At 42.3% G+C, this 20,173-nt stretch overlaps 2 protein-coding genes across 2 annotated transcripts; both read right to left on the bottom strand.

Annotated features, from left to right (window-relative positions):
* Nucleotides 1-2,701: 2,701 nt before the first annotated feature.
* On the bottom strand, nucleotides 2,702-4,181 carry LOC121026975 (olfactory receptor 2D2-like). Its single transcript, XM_040469886.1, has one exon. It carries the CDS (start codon nucleotides 3,901-3,903, stop codon nucleotides 2,965-2,967), a length of 939 nt encoding a protein of 312 aa, XP_040325820.1. The 5' UTR covers nucleotides 3,904-4,181; the 3' UTR covers nucleotides 2,702-2,964.
* A 13,368-nt stretch (nucleotides 4,182-17,549) lies between these two features.
* Nucleotides 17,550-18,954, bottom strand: LOC121018323 (olfactory receptor 2A12-like). Its single transcript, XM_040457036.1, has one exon. It carries the CDS (start codon nucleotides 18,748-18,750, stop codon nucleotides 17,803-17,805), a length of 948 nt encoding a protein of 315 aa, XP_040312970.1. The 5' UTR covers nucleotides 18,751-18,954; the 3' UTR covers nucleotides 17,550-17,802.
* Nucleotides 18,955-20,173: the final 1,219 nt, after the last annotated feature.

Raw genomic sequence — 20,173 nt, 5'->3', positions numbered from 1 at the left:
AAAGACTGAAAATACTGAGCTAGTCATTCCCATTCTGTTTACTAGAGTAAATATAAAGAGAGCAGGAGGGAGATAATAAAAACAAAAGCAGAAATCAATTTGTAGAAGGTTAATTAACAAAGCCAAAATCTGTTTCTTTGAAAATACAAAATAGATGCTCCTCTGGCAAGATTGATCAAAGAATAAAGGGATACATATTAAGAATTTGTACATATTAAAATACATATTAAGAATTTAAAAAGGGGGATACAGAGCTACACATACAACAAACTTAAAAAAAAGTTTGATGCCAGTAAACTTGAACACCAAGATAAAATGGACAATTTTCAAGAAAAATTTAAATTGCCAACATTGATTGAAGCAGGAGGAGGAAATGGAAATAGTAAATCACCAGAAGCTCTTTGGAAGAGGGGTTAGTTTACATGCTACAGGGGACAGACATGGTCAGAACTCTGGTTAGAGAAGTTTGAGATTTTCTCAATGGAACTAGCTGGGATGGCTCAGTGGGAAAGCTTGTTCCAGAAATGGAAGAGATTTGCCCTATTTGGAAAAAAAAAATAAAGTGTCTGTAACAATGTCAGAGACTCTATCAAGGCAAACTGTGTGTCTGTGTTCACTGGAATTTCCTGGGAGTCCATGATTTCATCCCTGCTGTGTGAATTTAAGAGAAGAGGCTCATAGAGTGGATTGGGCCATTGAAAGCCTCTACTTGCCAGATGTCTGGACATACTGTGATTGGGGGTGAAATTAAATTGGGGTGAGAGAGGAGCATGAGAACGAATGTGAAAACACAGATAAGGTAAGCTGCCTTAATCAGTTTATTAATTCATTAATTTGAAAAGGTGGGGAGTGTGGCTGTGTGTGTGTGTGGGCGTGCACAAGTGTGTACAAAAGTATGACTCAGTGGTACTCTCTCCTATTCTAAGCTTTAATGTGTGACTTCAAGGGTGAAAGGGTATTTACGACTATTAACGGTGTGATCATAACATGCTGTTCACCAGCTGTTTCTTGCTTTTATTCACTTAGCATCTTGTGAGCAGTCATATCATTAAATATTCTTATAAAATACATTTTCAATGACTATGGAGTACACCATTATACCATAATATATTTAAATCACTCACGATGACAGATGTTTTCTGTTGGTTCCAATTTTTTCCTATGTAAGTAACACAATGAAAATGGTTATGTTACTTTTCCTGCCCTTTTGATGTCTATTTCCTAAAATGTCCTGAAAATAGAAGTATTGGGTAGGAAATTATGGACATATGTAAGGTTCTTGATACATAAAGCCAAATCACCTTGCAGAAAGATGGGTACACTGGCCATGTACGACAGTCCATGTTTCAATGGAGCCACCTCTGACTCCATTGTTTAAAAACTCTTCGCCATTTCAAAGGTGAAAAAGTGATATCTCATTGATACTTAAATTTGCATTTCTTTGGTGCCTACTGTGATAGGATTTTCCCACACATCTATTGATGATTTGAATGTCTTTTTTTATGAACTGTTCAGATCTGTTGCCAGTTTCCTGGGGTGTTTGTATTTTTCTTACCAATTTGTAAGAGCTCTTTCTATGTTCATGTCATTATCAACATGTCTGTAAGTATGTTGCAATGATATGCCCTGTTTTGTTATCTGCCTTTTAATTTTGATTCATTATTTATGTGACACTCTGGCTCCTGTGTGGTGGCATAGGGCAATATTTTTGAGGACATAGAGACCTACACCTTTGGCATGGACCCTGGTAACCCATGGAGGACATAGGCATTCATGTTGAATTTTCCGGCCAGTCCAGCTGATTTTTTTTTTGCAAGGAGTTTCATAGTCACTGTACATCGGCAAGGGGGTAGGAAAGAACAACCTGAAGGTGTTGCCTGTTAGCCTATGGAACATGTATTGCTTTGTTGGGTGCTGGAGTTCCTGTAGCAGCAAACAGGGGCAAAACCATAAATACAGTGATGCCCAGTAACATGACCCTGCAGAGTAATGAAATTTGGGAAAAAACAATTTATGTTTGTAAAGATTCTATGAGGCATAGGAAGAGTTTCAGGGAAGGTCTCTCTAAGCAAGAGGGAGCAGAAGAGAAACTCCCCCTGGAGATTTTAACCTCTCCTGGACTGCCTAACTTTTGCATCTGGGGGAACATTATACCCACTCCCTCCCTAATTTTGCTCACCCTCAAGTGGACAGAGTTTCTCTTCCTTGAGATCACCCAAGACAGGCTGTAGTTTTCCAAAATGGACTTTATTAGAACAAGGGGCAAAGGAAAATCAAGAGGTGTAAAGATACAAAAGCATAAGAACGAATGGCTACAATACAAAGGTAGAAGATGAGTTCAAGGTGCACAATTTGTGGATGGGAGATAAGGGCTCACTTCCTCATTCTCAAGTCTCTCACCCTAAGATTCTTCACTTCTCAGTTTTTGAGTTTTTAATACTCCCACTCCCTGCCTTTTTCCCTTTACTCTCTAGGGCTCCAGTTACTTCCACAGCCCAGAAGAAGATCATTGGCTAGTTCAAGGTTGACAGTTCATCCCTAAGAAATAAATTTTAAACATTAAAACTAGTATCTGTTGAAAGCTGACTATTGCTAGTCTCGTACTAAATACTTTTCACATAGAATCTCACATCATCATTACAACCTCCCTGTGAGGAAGAGATAGATATAAACCTTAGAGAAGTTAAATGGCTTGCAAAAATTCATATGTCCTGCTAATGGCTAAAATCAAGTCTGTCATCCAGGCTCTTGACCACTGTGCTCTACCTTCACAATCACCTCTGTCCCAAACCAGGTCACCACAGATGCTGTGGTTGTCTGAGTACTCAGTTCCTTCTCCCTAGGCCAGGGTGAAGGGTTAGTTTTATGGAGTACAGCCCTCCCAGGTCTCATGGAAGAGTCTTTGAGGGGTTGTGGGTGTGAGTCCTGCTTTGTTTGGCTCCCCAGGTCTTCAGCTTTAAGGCCTCACTGTGGGGCCCTGCTCCGTCCCATCAATTTGAGGAAAGCCTTTTTCACGTCCTTGTTCCTCAGACTGTAGATGACAGGGTTGAGGAAGGCTGTGGCAATGTTATAAAAAAGGGCCATTTTCTTGCCATTGTTTGACAAAGAGTCAGAGCCAGGGCTCATGTACATAATGATGCATGGAATGGCGAACATGGTGACCACAGTGATGTGGGAGGCACAGGTGGAGAAGGCTTTGACCCGTCCCTGGGCTGAGCGGATCTTCATGATGGTAGCAAAGATGTTGGCATAGACTATGACAACCAGGGACAGTGGGACCACAATGACATTGAAGCCCGTGATGAAGTCCACCAAGTCATTGAGGGATGTGTCTGCACAGGCCAGCTTTAGGACAGCAGGGACCTCACAGAAGTAGTGGTCAATTTCATTAGGGCCACAGTAGGGCAGATTCATAGCAAAGAAGGTATAGCACAGGCCACCCACCACACCATAGGCTGCACAGATGCCCACCATGAGGAGGCACATCCAATGGCTCATGATGATCTTATACCGGAGAGGATGGCAGATGGCCACGTACCTGTCCACAGACATGATAGAGAAAAGCCAGGACTCAGTGACCCCAAAGAGGAGGAAGATGTACATCTGGGCCACACATCTAGCAAAAGAGATGGTCCTCTTCTCACTGAGAATATGCACAAGCATTTGGGGCACGGTAGTGGTTGTGTAGCACACATCCAGCGTGGAGAGGACACTGATGAAAAAGTACATGGGTGTGTGGAGGCGAGAATCCTGGTGAATAAGGGTGATGAGGAGGCTGTTGCTTATGAGGATTAGCAGGTAAAAGGTGAGAAAGAAGGTGAAGAGCAGAGGGTTGGTCCTAGGGTTGGGAGCAAAACCCAATAGAATGAATTCTGTCACGGAGGACTGGTTGAGTTCTTGCATTGTGATCTGCCTGTTTAAAGAGTTTTGAGGGTATGTAATTTATTGAGTGTCTATGCCAAGGGTGTGTAAGGAATTTTCACACTCATTGTTTCATTTATGTTTCTTAATGGGCAGTTTGGATTGGCAGATGGAAGCACTGTGAGATATGTCCCCATAGTAGCTTGGGTGGTATTGGGGTTGGGTTCAGGATTTAGTTGAGGAATATGGGGATGAAAATGGTGAACACCAAATCAGGGAAGCGCTATATGCTGTTTCCATTCTGGCCTATAGGTATCTGTTTTTCCTTCTGACACAGCCTTGCTTTTCTTTCTTTCTTTCTTTTTTTTAAATGTTTATTTATTTTTGAGAGAGAGAAAGAGAGAAAGAGAGAGAGAGAGAGAGAGAGAGAGAGAGAGAGCAAGCAGGGGAGGGGCAGAGAGAGAGGGAGACACAGAATCTGAAGAAGGCTCCAGGCTCTGAGCTGTCAGCACAGAGCCCAACGTGGGACTTGAACTCGTGAACTCTGAGATCATGACTTGAGCCAAAGTCAGATGCTTAACCAACTGAACCACGCAGGTGCCCCAGAGCCTTGCTTTTCTATTCATCTTATTTTCTGTTTTCTCTTGGAACTACAAGGGTTGCTAATACTTGGTTTCAGATTAGGATCAAGGTAGGACTATTATACTCATTATTTGGGTTAAGGTTTATCTTTTTTAAAAATCACTATTAGGATTGGGACTAGGGTTAGAATTGGGGATTAAAACCAATACTATGCACAATAAAAATTAGAGTTAATATTTAAGATATAGCCTTTTCTGGTGAATAAGACTTCACCAGTGTTCATTAATTATGTCATTCATTCAACAAATTTTTACCAAATGCTTACTGAAACATTGTCTTCCAAAATATAAGGGATATTTTATAGTTAAGGAAAGGTCATGAGTAAAGTGAGTATAGTTCCATAAACAATTTTTAGAGTTACTAAAATAAAAAGAATAACACCAACACATCATGCAAAGAGGATATAATCTTAACAATGTGTATATTGTACAATTACTCTTCATTTATCATACCTCCTTAATTGGAAACTCTTCAAAGATGCCTTCCTTCACACTGTCCATATGGTGCCAATAAATTGGTTTTGCTTTGTTGGAGACAGTGAACATACTGAGATTTAAAAATTTTCCCTGTGGTTGGTCCATCTTTCAATATTCATTGTCTGGTCTTATGATTCAGAAAAACTTTTATTTTATTCTGAATATATTAAAAATTCTAGTGATTATAAGAAAATGTTCAGAAGTAAATCCACAAAACCCAGAGTTTTGTGAAAGAAAAATTTGTTGAGAGTGGTTACAATTTGTTGGGAAGGGTTTACTAAGCACATGCACTCTGCCCACGTGGATACCCCAGCCCACCTCCTTATCCATTTCTGACTTGTACACCCTTTGTTCCTATGGCTTCGTAGATTGCTCTCAACTTTCTGTTTTGTGAACTCTCACAGAGACATTTAATATGGCCTCTCCAAAAACTCCTTTGATATTATAAAGAATATGTGTTACAAAGAGCCAGCATCATGCTTACTGCTAAAACTATAGCATAGAGGTCACTTAATGGTCACCTGAAGGCCAAGTATAACCCACAGATATATTTTGTTTGGCTTGTATAGTTTTTAAAAGTTGAATTAATTGTCAATATTTTTAAAAGTTGAGCTTACACATAAAAAAGTAGATTTTTAGCATCAAAAGCTAGACTTGGCAATAATGGGCCCATGTTCCTCCAACCAGCAGGAGGTGAGCATGTGGTTTCCCTTTGGATGGAGTGTGAACCCACCAGTTCACCATATTCCTTGTCCTTCCTTATTATTTTTCATAGACTAGTTTTACTCAGTTACACTGTCTGCTTGCCACACCCCAGCCATGCATTTGAATTTATGATCCCTGTTCTGGTGGTGTGCAAAGTGTTTGCTACCATTACTGCTAGTGTGTAAGATTATTCAGAAAGGTGTAGCCAAAGAAATAGTTTAAGGTGAGGAAATAATATTATAAAGATCAGAAAATTATAATGATTTGGAAATATCATATTTGTCTCTGGTAGAAACCCAAGACAACCAACTGATACAGTTCTAGAGCTAATTAAAGAGTTTGGTTGAGTTGGCTTAATATGAAAAAAATTGGGGACCCGGGAGCCTGTGCAACACCAGCAGCTGGGCCCTGACACCTCTCCTGCTGGGTCTCCCCAGGCACTGACCCTGCCCAGCAGCCAGCTGCCCAGTGGGTCTCCCCAGGCCCAGTTCCTCCCTGCATCCTGGCATAGCCCCGGGGAACTGAATTAAATTTTTTAAAAAAGGGAAAAAAAGATTTGAAGAACTATATGCATAGTAAGATCTCATGTGTACAGAGATGCGCATGCACACACGTTTTTAAAAAATGTATTTTACATCACATATCAGATGCATAGAAAATGCCGGCTCGTTATACACAGACTTATCAGATTTTTTTATCATTGAGGACTAAGATTTACCATAGTGGTGAGTGAGCAGCTAGCGATGAATGAAGTTCCTTTTCTTTTTCTTTTTCCATTTCTGTCCTATTTGCTATTTTTCTACAATGAGTATGTGTATTTTTTTAATCATGAAAAAACTAAGAAATACCCCAAAACGTAGAAATGTTTTATACCGGAAAAAAAATTAGAAACATATTGGAAAAAAAGATTTATAAAAGCAGCAAATAAACAAAAATATACAAATACCTAAGGATGAGACTCACAAGAAATGTTCAGGACCTATGAGAGCAATATGAATGATGACAAAACAAACAGAAGATTCCTTAGAACTTTTCTGAAAGACATAAAGGAAGCTTCGATTAAGTTCAGGGATATACCATATTTCTGCACAGAAAAACTAAACTTGGCTAAAAACAAAACAAAACAAAACAAAACAAACCTCCCCCAAAACCACAAAAACCAAAACCAAACCTTTATCTCCAAATTTATTTTGTTATGCAAATCTAATTAAAACCAATAGAATGATTTTATAAGAACTTGATAATGTGATTCAGAAGCTCATGAAAAAATAAATAGGTGGGTGTCAGAAAGGCTGACATTAACAACTCAGGCAACAACAGATGTTGGCGAGGATGCAGAGAAAGAAGATCCCTTTTGCATTGCTAGTGGGAACGCAAACTGGTGCAGCCACTCTGGAAAACAGTATGGAGGGTCCTCAAAACACTAAAAATAGAACTACCCTATGACCCAGAAATTGCACTACTAGGTACCTATCCAAGGGATACAGGTATGCTGTTTCGAAGGAACACATGCACCCCAACGTTTCTAGCAGCGCTATCGACAATAGCCAAAGTATGGAAAGAGCCCAAATGTCCATCGATGGATGAATGGATAAAGAAGATGTGGTATATATACACAATGGAGTATTACTCGGCAATCAAAAAGAATGAAATCTTGCCATTTGTAACTACGTGGCTGGCACTAGATGGTATTATGCTAAGTGAAATTAGCCAGTCAGAGGAAGACAAATATCATATGACTTCACTCATATGAGGAATTTAAGAGACAAAACAGATGAACATAAAGGAAGGGAAGAAAAATAATATAAAAACAGGAAGGGGGACAAAACATAAGAGACTCTTAAATATAGAGAACAGAGGGTTACTGGAGGGGTTTTGGGAGGGGGGATGGGCTAAATGGGGAAGGGACATTAAGGAATCCTCTCCTGAAATCATTGTTGCACTATATGCTAACTAACTTGGATGTAAACTAAAAAATCAATTAATTAAAAAATACAAAAAAATAATAAATAGGTGGGAATAGTCAAGGAAATACTGAAGGAAAAAAGGGACAATGAAGAGGGAGTCAAGTTGTCAGATTTAGCAAATAAAAATAAATCTGAAATTCAAATTTAACTGGTTATCCTGGATTTTATTTGTGACCCTCTTCCAAAGGAGTAAACATAATACCATATATTTATGTATGTATGTATATGTGTGTGTGTGTGTGGTATATATACCACAAAAATGTAGTGTGAGCTCAGAGACAGCTACACAGATGGATGGGACAGAACAGAGAGCCTGGAAATGGACCTCAGCCAGGGATGAAGAGGTGATTATAAATCAGAGGGCAGGAAGTTATTTAACAAATGTTGCTCAACCAGTTGATGATCTGGGTAGAGAAAGTTCTTTTATGCCGCCTACCAAGATAAATTCTAACTATGTGAAACAGTTAAATGCAAAAAGCAAAAACTATAAAGCATCCTAGGGGAAAATATATGGGTGAATGTTTATTTTATGATGAGACAAAGAGAGACCTTTATGGCATAACCTGAATGTTCGGAGTCGTTCAGCCTCGTGGTGATAACTCTTCCTTTTATAAGTACACAAGGCAACAAGCTCCTCATCCCACCTGCTGTGAGAAGCCAGATTCTTTCCCCTTCTTAGTTTTTTAGTAGTTTTGAGGGTTCCTTGTGTATCCCTGGTTACTTTGTTCTCAAAATTTCTCCTCTCACTGAACCCTTGGCCCCCTGCCTTCCTCAGGTTGGGATGGACCTCTTCCATGGCTCATCCCTATTCTCTTTCACCTTTATGCCCCAAACCTCCCCAACACAAGGTTGTCCTCAGACTTGTTCTGAAGGTGTTGTAAGACAAAGATGTGTTATAAGGAAGCACAATTTAAAATTGAATATTTAATTCCATAAAGTCCCTAGACCCTCCATGCAACAGTTTTTCTTCCTCTAGTCCCAAGACAACCATTATGTCATACGGGGGTCTGGGTTCCTTCTTGGAACCTTGTCTCATCTCCCCTTGTCTCCCTTCTAGGACTCCTTATTCCTGTCACCTGAGCAGCCAGCCATAAACCCCACTTCCCTATCTCCCTGCTTCGTGTATCAGAAGCATCTGGAAGGCTTGTTACACACTACTGTGCTTCACACCCAAAGTTTCCCCAAAATTCAGTAGGTCTGGAGTGGAGCCCCAAAATTTGCATTTGTAACAAGCTCCCAGGGAATGCTCACACTGCCTGCTGGTGCGGCCACACTTTGAGAACCACTGATCCACCTAACTGTGCAGAGAAAGTTGACTCTCTTTCTTTCAATTTCCCTGTGTCCATATTATGCCCAATCTACTCACATTCCCCCTGCCTAAATGCCAGTATTTTTTCCTTTCACATAAACATAAAAACAAAATGGTAAAGGAAAAGACAAATATTTTGGTGATATAATTTTCTTTAAGTTAAAAACACTAATGATATTTGTGATATATGTGGAAAACAAGTATCATTAGAATATATCTTCTAAAACATAAAGAAAAACTCTAGCAACTGAGAATGAAATGTGAAAAATTAATTCACAAAAGAAGAGATCAAGTGGCCAATGAACCCACAGAAAAGTTTAACTGTTGTTAATGGTTAAAGATCGCACCTTAAGACCTCAATGAAGTACATTTTCAACCCATAAAATTGGCAAAAACTACTTTAAAATGATAACGCCTGGCACTGGCCAGTTTACAATAAAACAGGAATTCTCATAATGTATTGTTATGGGAAATAAATTACTATACCTTTCTTTCTGCAGGATGATGTGACAGTATGCAATTTCACTTTTAAGAATTTCACATAGGGAAAAACATCAGGGATGTGGGGAGAGATTTCATCAAGGGTGTTCACTGCAATATTATTTCTAACAGCGAAAACTGGAAACATAAATGTCCTATAATAAGGGACTGGGCTAAATAAATTATGGTACATTGATATGATTGAATACTGTACGGCCTTTAAAATCATAGTTTGGAGACTACTTCATGTTGTAGGGAAATGCTCCAATAGATTGTTAAGTTAAGGAAACAGAATGTGAAACTATATGACCCAATCCTAATAGTGTAAAGATTTACAGGCATACACAAAAAATTGGAAAGGAATGTACCAAAATGTTAACTGGTCATTTCTCGTGCTTAGATTTATAGCTGATATTATTTGTTAAAGTTCTTTGAACTTTATAAATTCTTCACAACAAACATGAATTCATTTTATAATAAGGAATAAAATTTGGGGCACCTGGATGGCTCGGTCGGTTAAGCATCAGACTTTGGCTCAGGTCATGATCTCACAGTTGGTGAGTTTGAGCCCCACATCAAGCTCTCTGCTGTCAGCATGAAGCCTGCTTTGGATCCTCTGTCCCTGTCTCTCTCTGCACCTCCCCTGCTGACGCTGTCCCTCCTTCTCTCTCACAAAATAAATGAACATTAAAAAAATAAGGAATAAAATTCAAAATACTTTGAAGTTAGAATACCTAGGGGTTTGGCTTCTTCTTTCAGTTTAGATCAAAGGGTGGGTACAGAGAGGAAGATGGCAGATGGAGACAGATGCAGGGACTAGAGAAGGGCCAGAGGGAATGGAAGAGAGAGCCCCTCCTGCTGTCCTAGCTCATCTCCTCCACTGGGCTGCACCTGGAATTAGCTTATGCAGTTTGTTTATTTATTTATTTATTTATTTATTTATTTATTTATTTATTTATAATTTTTTTAACATTTATTTATTCTATGAGAGACAGAGAGAGACATAGCATGAGCAGGAGAAGGGCAGAGAAAGAAGGAGTCACAGATTCCAAAGCAGGCTCCCAGCTCTGTGCTGACAGCTCAGAGCGGGGCTCCAACTCCCCAACTGCGAGATCATGACCTGAGCCAAAGTCGGACATTTAACCAACTGAGCCACCCAGGTGCCCCAGCTTATGCAGTTTAATGTGCATACACATCTTGGTTAGGGTAAACGTGTTTTGGATAGGAGATGACTTGGGAGGTGAAAACCCAGGTTGACTCCCCATAAGTGGAGAAGTCAGATTGGGAGACAGAATGGTAACCCCATCCCAATGTGGGATGAGACCAGACCAGCTCGCAGAAGCGGGAAGTGTGATGACACAGGAAAAAGGAAGATGAGCTGAGATTCCAGATTCCTCAGGGCACTAGACCTCTGGGACTGCAAAACTAGGAGAAGTGAGGCTAGATCTGAGGCCAAGGCAGAGCCCTGGATTTGGAGTTGGGCACACCTGGGCTCCAGGAGTAGCTTACTGTTCTTGCTGTGTAACCCGTGCAAATTACTTCACCTCTCTGAACCTGAGCAGCTTCATCTGTACAGTGGGAACTCTGCAAGATGGTTGGAGGTTGGGTGAAGATAGTCCTGGGTTTATGCCAGTGAACAAAAGAGGTGGCAAATGAATGCCAAAAACACCTGAGGGATTGGTTTTGGTGTCTCTGCCTGAGCCAGCATGGGAGGTGGGGACATAAAGCAGACACATCTCTGCTTCCTGAACCACCACGAGAGTCCAGAGAATGCTCCAGCTCATGAGAGGAGGAACCCAACTTGCCCTGGGGCATGTGCTCTGAGCTCTGGCCACTCCCGATCCCGGCCCAGAGATATATACGGGTTCCCACCTAAGAGGCTCACCTCCAGCTGTAGGTCTTCAGCATGGCAGAAGACCAGAATAAGGCTGCCCAGTACCCCCAGCCTACACCCCACCCTGTTCCCCCGACCCACCGTCCACCCTCCAGCTAGGGCAAGAAGGCCATTGCTCATTATTAACAATAAAAGAGACCAGAATTCTTAGCGTGCACACAGGCCTTCACATTTGGGCCCAGCCAACTTCCCCGGTCATTGTCCCTCTGTGTCCTATAAGAGCTGAGCCCTCCTGCTCACTGGAGCACTAGTTGACTGCATGGCTTTGGGAAGTCGCCCAGCCTCCTGGCTCTCATGATCTCATCTATAAAAGGAGGGTGGTGGATAATCTGTAATGGTTCCTCTAGGACAGACACTTGATGCTTTTCTACTTATGCCTGGATTTGGAGGCAACTGGGGCCAGAGGCTGGAGAGATAGAGCAGGGGGTGTCAGGGCCCCACAATTCCACGGCTCCTCAGTGTCTAGGCTAGACGACACTTAAATGTCCTCTATGGAAGATACTCGAAGCTGAGACAGCAGGGGAGGCATGTGTGGCTGAGGGGACACCGTCCTCTAGATGGGCCGTTCCCTGACAACAGAATTGAAAATGGATGTTGGACGACTGAGGTGTTGGGGAGCAGGTCATGGAGTCTTACAGTTCCTGAGCTATGCATTTTCAGGCTTTGTCAAAGACAGACTTCTGCAGGAGCTCAGAACCTACTCCATTCACACCCTCCTTACCCAGACACACGTGACTGCTGGTGGCTCCTCTTACTAGTTACAGACTTGAAACTCAATTTTATAACCACTAGTACAATCTTCTTGTTTTACCAAAGCCCAGAGAGGGGAAGTGACTGGCCCAGGGTCACACAGCAAGAGTGTCTCAAGTATGAGCATCCACATGGCTTGAGCCCTAGTCCAGGCTCTTGCACTGTCAAGTGTTGCTCTCAGAGATGAGCCATGGGCCAAGAATGGGACTTAGGGACAGGGGGAACCTGATGACGCAAACTACATTTTCTCTCAGCTCCTGAGACATGGAGGTCCTTAAACAAGGGCCATAGTGATGAGAGGCTGCCCAGGTCTTACCTCCGACTTGTGCCTGCAGACTGAGGACAGAGGAAGCAGAGAAAATGTGGGTGGTGGGCCTCTGCCCCCAGGACTCCTTGGCCTTTGATGAATTTGTCTTTGTCCAGAGTGCGGCCTAGGGACTGATTTCTTCTCTCACTTTCCTTGGCTGGTTTGCTGTGTGTCTCAGGGTCAGTTGCTCGGCCTCTCTGAGCCTCAGGTTCTGACTCTCCCACAGCCAGGTTTGATGATGACCTGTACCAGTGAGAGGACAGGAATGGGTTGTCTGATTGCAAGGTCCTGGTAAGGGGTGAGCCTCTAATCCCCAGGTTGTCTGTGGCTTGGGGCTGGGGGTGCCAGCCTTGGCCCCTTGTTAGGATGTAATAGAAATTAGAGGAAAATTGTTTGCTTCTTCACTCGGACCCTTATATTTATCTCCTCCTCTCATATCTACTCTTCTGCAGCACAGCTAGGAGATGAAAGGCCCGAGAGTTTTAGGTTTTCACTGTTGCTACTTACTGCCATGACTCAGAGCCAGTAATTATTTCTTATCCGTAAAAATGGAGGTTGATTACAGTAATATTTAATTCTGTCAGGTTCTGAAGATATATGGTTTCTCCTCCCTTTTCCTTTCTCCAGCCCTTTCCCCTGTCACACACACGTACACCCTCCCCCAGTGTCAATGTTGACCTGCAGGTGCTAAGCATGACCCAGAGAAATAGGAAACTTGACCCAGAAAGCAACAAACGCAGAAAAAATAATGGGAAAAGATAGAGAGGCTCTGGGAGGGAAAAAGAGACTCGCATACAAGTGATAAGGAGGCAGAGAGGCACAGAGAACCAGAATGTGAGGGGCACTGACAGGAGAGAGAAAAGACCAGCACTGAAGGAGGAAGAAAGTGGAAGAATGGTCATTCTTCTCTTTCTGAAGGAAGAGGAGAAAGGACTGAAGGAAAGAGCCGTGGAGCGGTGGAGACCCATGGGGAGAGGATCAGAGGGACAGAATGAGGAGAAGACACAGAAGGGAAAGAGGTGGGAGCCAAGGAGAGACAGGTGATGGTCTGCAGTGCTGGGAAGGTGGGGTGGGAACTGCAGGAGGGCTGCCCAGGGCCACTGCACCTCAGAGAGCTGGTGGAGACCAAACAGGGGAGGAGAGGGACAGACGCCATAGGGCAGGGGTGTGGAGAGAGGAGAGATAAGGAGCTGGAGGTGGAGAGCAAGAAGGTGGGCGAGTGCAGACCAGACAGTGACAGAGGAGTGGAGGCTGAGATGGCAGGAAGGTGAAGGAGCGATTGGGCCAAGGGTCAGGTTCAAGGGGGAGACCCAGGGAAAGCCAGGGGGGAGATCCATGTGAATCACGGAGACGGCAGAGGCAGAGAAGAGGAGGACCAGGGATGGGTAGAGAGAGGCCTTGCCGCAGACTCATGCTGTGGTCCGGGGAGCGATACACAGGGTCAACAGGCAAGAGGGGCAGAGTGCTGAAGATCAGTCAGCACAGCCAAGCCAGAGCTGCAGGAGGAGGGGCAGAGAGACAGACACTTGGAGGCAGAGAAACAGAGCAGCAAGCAGAAACAGAGGCAGAAAGAGATGGGCAGAAAGGGATGGAAAGCAAGACAGAGAAAGAGAGGCAGAGACAGAAGATCGCAGGCCAGAGAAAGACAGGCAGACAGACAGTCGTGCGCACACTCACACAGACGTGGGGAAAGAGACAGGCAGCTGGTGAGCAGGACTGCAGATCAGGCTGGGCTCCTCCCCAACCTCGCTGCAAGGCTGGGCGAGGCAGACAGCCAGTAGCCTCGCTTTTCCCCAGGATGGTTGGGGGCATGCTGTCCTAAGTTTATAATCCCGCGGGGAAGGGGGTTGTGGGCAGGACTCCCTCAGACTCAGGGGCCACTCCTGAGTGGCATGTGTCCATGGGGCCCTAGTCAGGACAGTCTCTGCAGCCTCTAGCCCAGGCTCCCACTAAAGGGTGTCACCCCCCAGAGACCTAGGAGAGATGAAGCCCAGCCAGCTGGGGAGGGTGTGTGTGGGGCTCAGACAGTGCCCTGAGGGCAGGTCTTTTCTCAGCTATCCCTCCTTTCCCAGGGGGGGGAAAAATAAGGCACCCTGGGAGGTCTAAGGTGATGGAGGCCAAGAAATTGTCCTCTCCCCCTGCCAAGTGGCATCCCCAGGGCTGTTTCATCCATTTGGTACTGCAGACAAAGTGTCTAGGGTCTTTGGGCTTTCATAATCTACAGATGTGTCAGAGACCCTAAAGCAAAGAATATTTGCTGAAAAACAGAGATCTCACAAAATAAAAATTAGTAAATATTTAAATGACTTTTAATATAACATTTTGTCAAGTTAACGTGAGCTCATTCAACTTTTACATAGTTACATAGTAAGTGATACATTAATAATGTCTTTTAAAAATTTTTTTCTTAATGTTTATTTATTTTTGGGAGAGACAGAGACAGGATGTGAGTGGATTAGGGGCAGAGAGAGAGGGAGACACAGAATTCGAAGCAGGCTCCAGTCTCTGAGCTGTCAGCACAGAGCTCGACGCGGGGCTCAAACCCACGAGCTGTGAGACATGAATTAATGAGCTCAGTGAAATCTTTGATACATGTTCATTTAAGAAAAGCCATAAAGGAAAAGATTCATAAGTTTATTAAAAATTCTATTTATTAAAAGTCATTATTCCATTCATCAGAATAAAAAGAAAAGAATACTCTTTAGCAATGAAAACAAATCAACATGATAAATGTCAAAACCTATTATTGAGTGAATACATCAAGTTACAGGAAAATATATATTGTATAATTCAATTTAAAAAATCACTACGTATCCATAAAAAGGGATGAGATCTTGCCATTTGTGACAACATGGATGGACCACTTAGAGGGTATTATGCTAAGTAAAATAAGTCAGGCTGAGAAGGACAAATACCATATGATTTCATTCATACGTGGAATCTAAAACACAAAAGAATAAACATACAAAAAAAAAAGCAGAATCTGACCTATAAATACAGAGAACAAACTGATGGTCGCCAGAGGGTAGGGAGGTGGGGGGGATGGGCAAAATGGACAAAGGGAAGTGGGAGATGCAGGCTTCCAGTTATGGAATGAATAAGTCATGGGAATAAAAGGTATAGCATGAGAAACATAGTCAATGATATTGTAATAGTGTCCTATGGTGACAGAGGTAGCTACACTTGTGGCAAGCACAACATAATGTGTAGAGATGTTGAATCACTATGTTGTACACCTGAAACTATGTCGTGTGTCACCTATTCTAAAAAATAAAATAAAATAAAATGAGAATATGACCAAAAATAGAGTGTTAAAACCTTTTAAGAAATCATGAAAACACATAATAGTTTAATAATTGTATTTCTTTAAAAATATTAATAAAAACAATTTAAAATCTTTTAAACCCTAAAATATAGACATTGAGATGTTTGTTAACAGTAATTATCTCCAGGTCTAAGGAGATAAGTAGACTTCACACCCAACGTAGAGCCCAACATGGGGCTTAAACTTACAACCCTGAGATCAAGACCTACACAGAGATCAAGAGTCAGACACCCACCCAGGCACCCCCCTCATTGTCTTCTTTTTGTTTGCATCTGTTTTATAAAAGTTTAAGAATAAATATTATATTACTTTTGCAATAAAGAAAACAAGCAACAAACTGAGGAAAAGATATCTTCAATGCATGTAACAAACAAAGAAGCAATACCCAAAATATATAATAAACTACAAATCAAGAAAAGAAAAGGCAAACAGAATCTCATATTCTCTGAACATTTACAATTTGTTTTTCACTATGACAAGTGCTTGACATGTATTGTCTCATTTAATCCTTTCAACAAACTTCTGATGTCTATACTATTTTCTTCCTATTATCAGATGAGGAAACTGAGATTCAGAGAAGTTAGGTACCTTGCCCATCACCACTGAGTTAGTAAAGAGTAGGGCTGGGATTAGAACACAGTAGTCTGAGTCCAGAACTTACTACCCAGTACTACCAAGAATCTTATGAAAAAATGCTAAATTCATTAGCAATCAGGGAATTACAAACGAAACAAAAAAATGATTTTTACCACTTTCCATCCATGAGATAGGTAGCAAGTTTAGGATGTTTGAGATAGATAAGTAGTATCAAGTGTTGATGAGAACTGGAGGTGTGTATCCGTATAATTATTTGGAAGAATAATTTAGGAGTTTTTAGTAAACTTGAAATTGCTTTGATCTACAATCTATAATGCCAAGTCCATCACTATATACAAATCCTAGGAAAACAGTACTTACAATGGAGAAATGTTCAAAGAAAAATTGGAAAATAAATGTTCAACAATATAGGATTAGGTAAATGAGAAGTGTTATATTTAAATGCTCACTGCAAAGAATGAATTAGGCTTGTGTATATTGAATGGGTAGATGTCAGAAACAAGATGTTGAATTATAGTGTTTTCAGAATAATATGGATATCATGCTACCATTATAAATTTTCAAATTCATGCAAGAACAATTCTATGTGTTGCTTATGGATGCAATTGTCTGTAAGCAAAAGTTTAAAGTTTAAAACTACATGGAGTAGACCTCAGTTTAATGACAGTGGTTGACTCAGAGGAGCTGAGAATATTCAAAGGGCACTTATTTTTTTAGATTTATTTAATTATCGAGAGAGAGAGAGAGAGAGAGAGAGAATCCCAAGCGGGCTCCACACTCAGCCCTGAACCCAACACAGGGCTTGATGCCACAAACCATGAGATCATGACCTGAGCCAAAATCAAGAGTCAGATGGTTAGCTTACTGAGCCACCCAGGCACCCCAACAAGTGTTTATTTGGGATTTGGAAAAATGGGGCCTTTGTTATTTTTTTCTATTACTTCTCTTTGTGAGTCTCTGTCTCTTTCTCTCCCTTTCTCTCTATATAGAGGTAGAAATATGCATACAGATATATAGAGGTACATATACACATGTTTTTATTTTATGAAATACATATAGTATTTATTTTCTCAAAATAAAAGTGAGATTTAAATAGTAAAATCAGGTAAGAGTATCAGAAGCTGAGTCCAGGTCAAATCAATTATTAGCCACATTGTTACACAGATGTGTGTAAAATAGTTCTAGCTTGGAATTTATAGCTCCTAGTGCAAAAAACAATGTTAATTATTACTTGTAAGTGCATGTCAGACAGTAATGCAAGACTGTGCTTCCGTATGATCTGTCTACTCTTTACATGATTTTTATCCCAAATCCTCTACACTGTAGAAAAGCATGTGTGCATGTTAAACATTTGACTGTGATCTGATTGAACTGACAGAAACTTCCAGAGGGTGAAGAGAGAATCCAGGAAAAGCAATAAAGCGATGGCCTTGAACCATGACATAGTCATTGTTGTCCATGACTCTGGGCAACTCTGAAACATCCTGGGTCACTGAGATGCCCTTCTGTTACCAAATACATTCAGAAAGGCCCCCTTTACATCTTTGTTCCGGAGGCTGTAGATGATGGGGTTGAGGAAGGCAGAGACAACATTGTAGAACAGAGCTAGCTTCTTGTCCCGCTTTGGGTCATACCAGGAGCCAGGCCTCATGTACATTATCATGGCTGGCCCATAGAACATAATGACCACAGTAATGTGGGAGGCACATGTGGAGAAAGACTTGAGCCTCCCGTGGGATGAGTGGATTCTTAAGATGGAGGCAAAGATGCAGACATAAGAGACCAGGATGAGGGAGAATGGGACCAAGAGCAGGGTGAAACCCAAGATGAAGTCCAAATGGTCATTGAAGGATGTGTCTGCACAGGCCAACTTTAGGACGGCAGGGACCTCACAAAAGAAGTGGTTTATCTTGTAGGGGCCACAATAAGGCAGACGCATGGTGAAGACAGTGTAGATCAGGGCCCCAGCTATGCTAATGGCCCAACAGCCTGTGACCATCTTGATACAAATGGAGCGGCCCATGAGCAAGGGATAGTGAAGGGGGAAGCAAATGGCCACATACCTGTCATAGGCCATAATGGCATAGAGCACACACTCAGCAATGCCCAGGACCAAGAAGATGAACATTTGGGCTACACAAGCTCCCCAGGAGATGGTTTTCTTTGGACACACCATATTAATCAACATCTGGGGCATGGTGGTAGTGACATAGCTCATGTCCACCAAGGAGAGGATGCTGAGAAAGAAGTACATGGGTGTGTGGAGGTGTGAGTCCATGTAGATCAGGGTGATGATGAGTCCATTGCCCAGAAGAATGATGAGGTAGAGGAGAAGGAAGAAGGAGAACAGGGCTATTCTGACCTGTGACTCACTGGAGAAACCAAGGAGGATGAACTCAGATACAAAGCTGTGGTTCTCCTTGCCGAGGCTCTGCATAGTGATCTGTCTATTAAGGAGACAAGGACTTCCCTGTTCTGTCCTTGGCCTTGGGGGAAGGAGGACAGAGTTGACAGAAGCTGAGTCATACACACATAGCACCTTTGCACAGTAGCTCACATGGATTTCATCAAACCTTTGTTGAGTTGGATACGAAGGGAAAGAAAGATGGGCAGCTCTGTCACTGGCAAGTAAGTCAGGAGATCTGGATTCATACCTGTAATATTATATAGGATGCCTGACTTCCCACCGGTCCTTCTCTGGAAACTATCCTCACCCATAGAAGGCAAGGCATTAGGTAGCCATGTTTGTAGCAGGGGACCCAGCCAACCCCTGGCCACTGCTGAATTCTATCAAGGGTGTACACCTGCCCAGTCTGGAGGGCAATTCTCTGAGAATTCAAAATGACAACACTAGAAATCTATGTCAGTGAGCTGTGGGTGCCTGAGGTACTAACAACCAGAGTCGGTGTGGTGGTAGCCAAAGTTACAGGGGAGTCGACACTATAGAGAAAAAAAAGTGGACATCTTGCAGAAACGATTAAGAGTAGACATGCTGGGCAGCAGAGAAGAGACCTCACAGAGAAGAGACCCCAGTCACTGAGAGCATGACTCTGGCTCCTGACTTGCTACCTCCAGTTCCCCCTTTGTTTCCTGTGCTTGGATACCTGTGGGATTTTCTGTTGAATCCTTACAATTACTACCCCATGACCACATTTTAAATTCAGCTCTTCTTGAATGTCCCAGGGTTGTCACTTACCCAGCTGTGTGACCTTGGGCAAGTACCTTCACTTCCATTGGCCTCAGTCATCCCACCTGTTAGAGATGAAACATCTGTGGTACAGAGTAATGGCAAGGAGCATATAAGATTCTGTATGTCAAGACATTTGGCAAAATATAAAACACTAGACAAGTAAAGGGGTTAGTATAAGTGGAGTGAGTCTGGAAATCAGAAGAACAAAGGGCTGGTCCTAACTCTGTCCTGGATTTGCTATGTTCATAGCCCCATTTATTTTTATTTTTATTTAGAGAGAGAGAAACAGGGGAGCACAGAGAGAATGAGAGAGAATCTTAAGCAGGCTCCATACTCTGTGTGGAGCCTGAGGTAAGGCTCAATCCCACAACCCTGAGATCATGACCTGAGCCAAAATCAAGAGTCAGACCTCAACCAACTGAGTAACCCAGGTGCCTCAACAGCCCCCTTTTTAAGTGAGGCTGTTGGACTTGCCCACTCCAAAGGAAACTTTCAGCTCTGCTATTCTTTGATACAGAAATACCAGCCTGGAGCCCTGTGATCACATCAGTGCCATGAACACCACGGGGAAGGTTGAGCTGGGAAGTCAGCTGAACAGGATTGTGATTGCAAGAGATTCCTTCTGGGAGTTGGAGACATGAGGCCAGAGCAGAGTACACAGAGCATAGAT

Source organism: Herpailurus yagouaroundi, unplaced genomic scaffold, assembly GCF_014898765.1.
Source record: "Herpailurus yagouaroundi ecotype Mexico unplaced genomic scaffold, PumYag 77, whole genome shotgun sequence".
Taxonomy (NCBI): Eukaryota; Metazoa; Chordata; class Mammalia; order Carnivora; family Felidae; genus Herpailurus; species Herpailurus yagouaroundi.
This window is presented reverse-complemented; position numbering and strand designations above follow the sequence as displayed.

Excerpts from the sequence above, each read along its gene's own strand:
- LOC121026975 (XM_040469886.1), bottom strand. The coding sequence starts at position 3,903 with ATGCAAGAACTCAACCAGTCCTCCGTGACAGAATTCATTCTATTGGGT.
- LOC121018323 (XM_040457036.1), bottom strand. The coding sequence starts at position 18,750 with ATGCAGAGCCTCGGCAAGGAGAACCACAGCTTTGTATCTGAGTTCATC.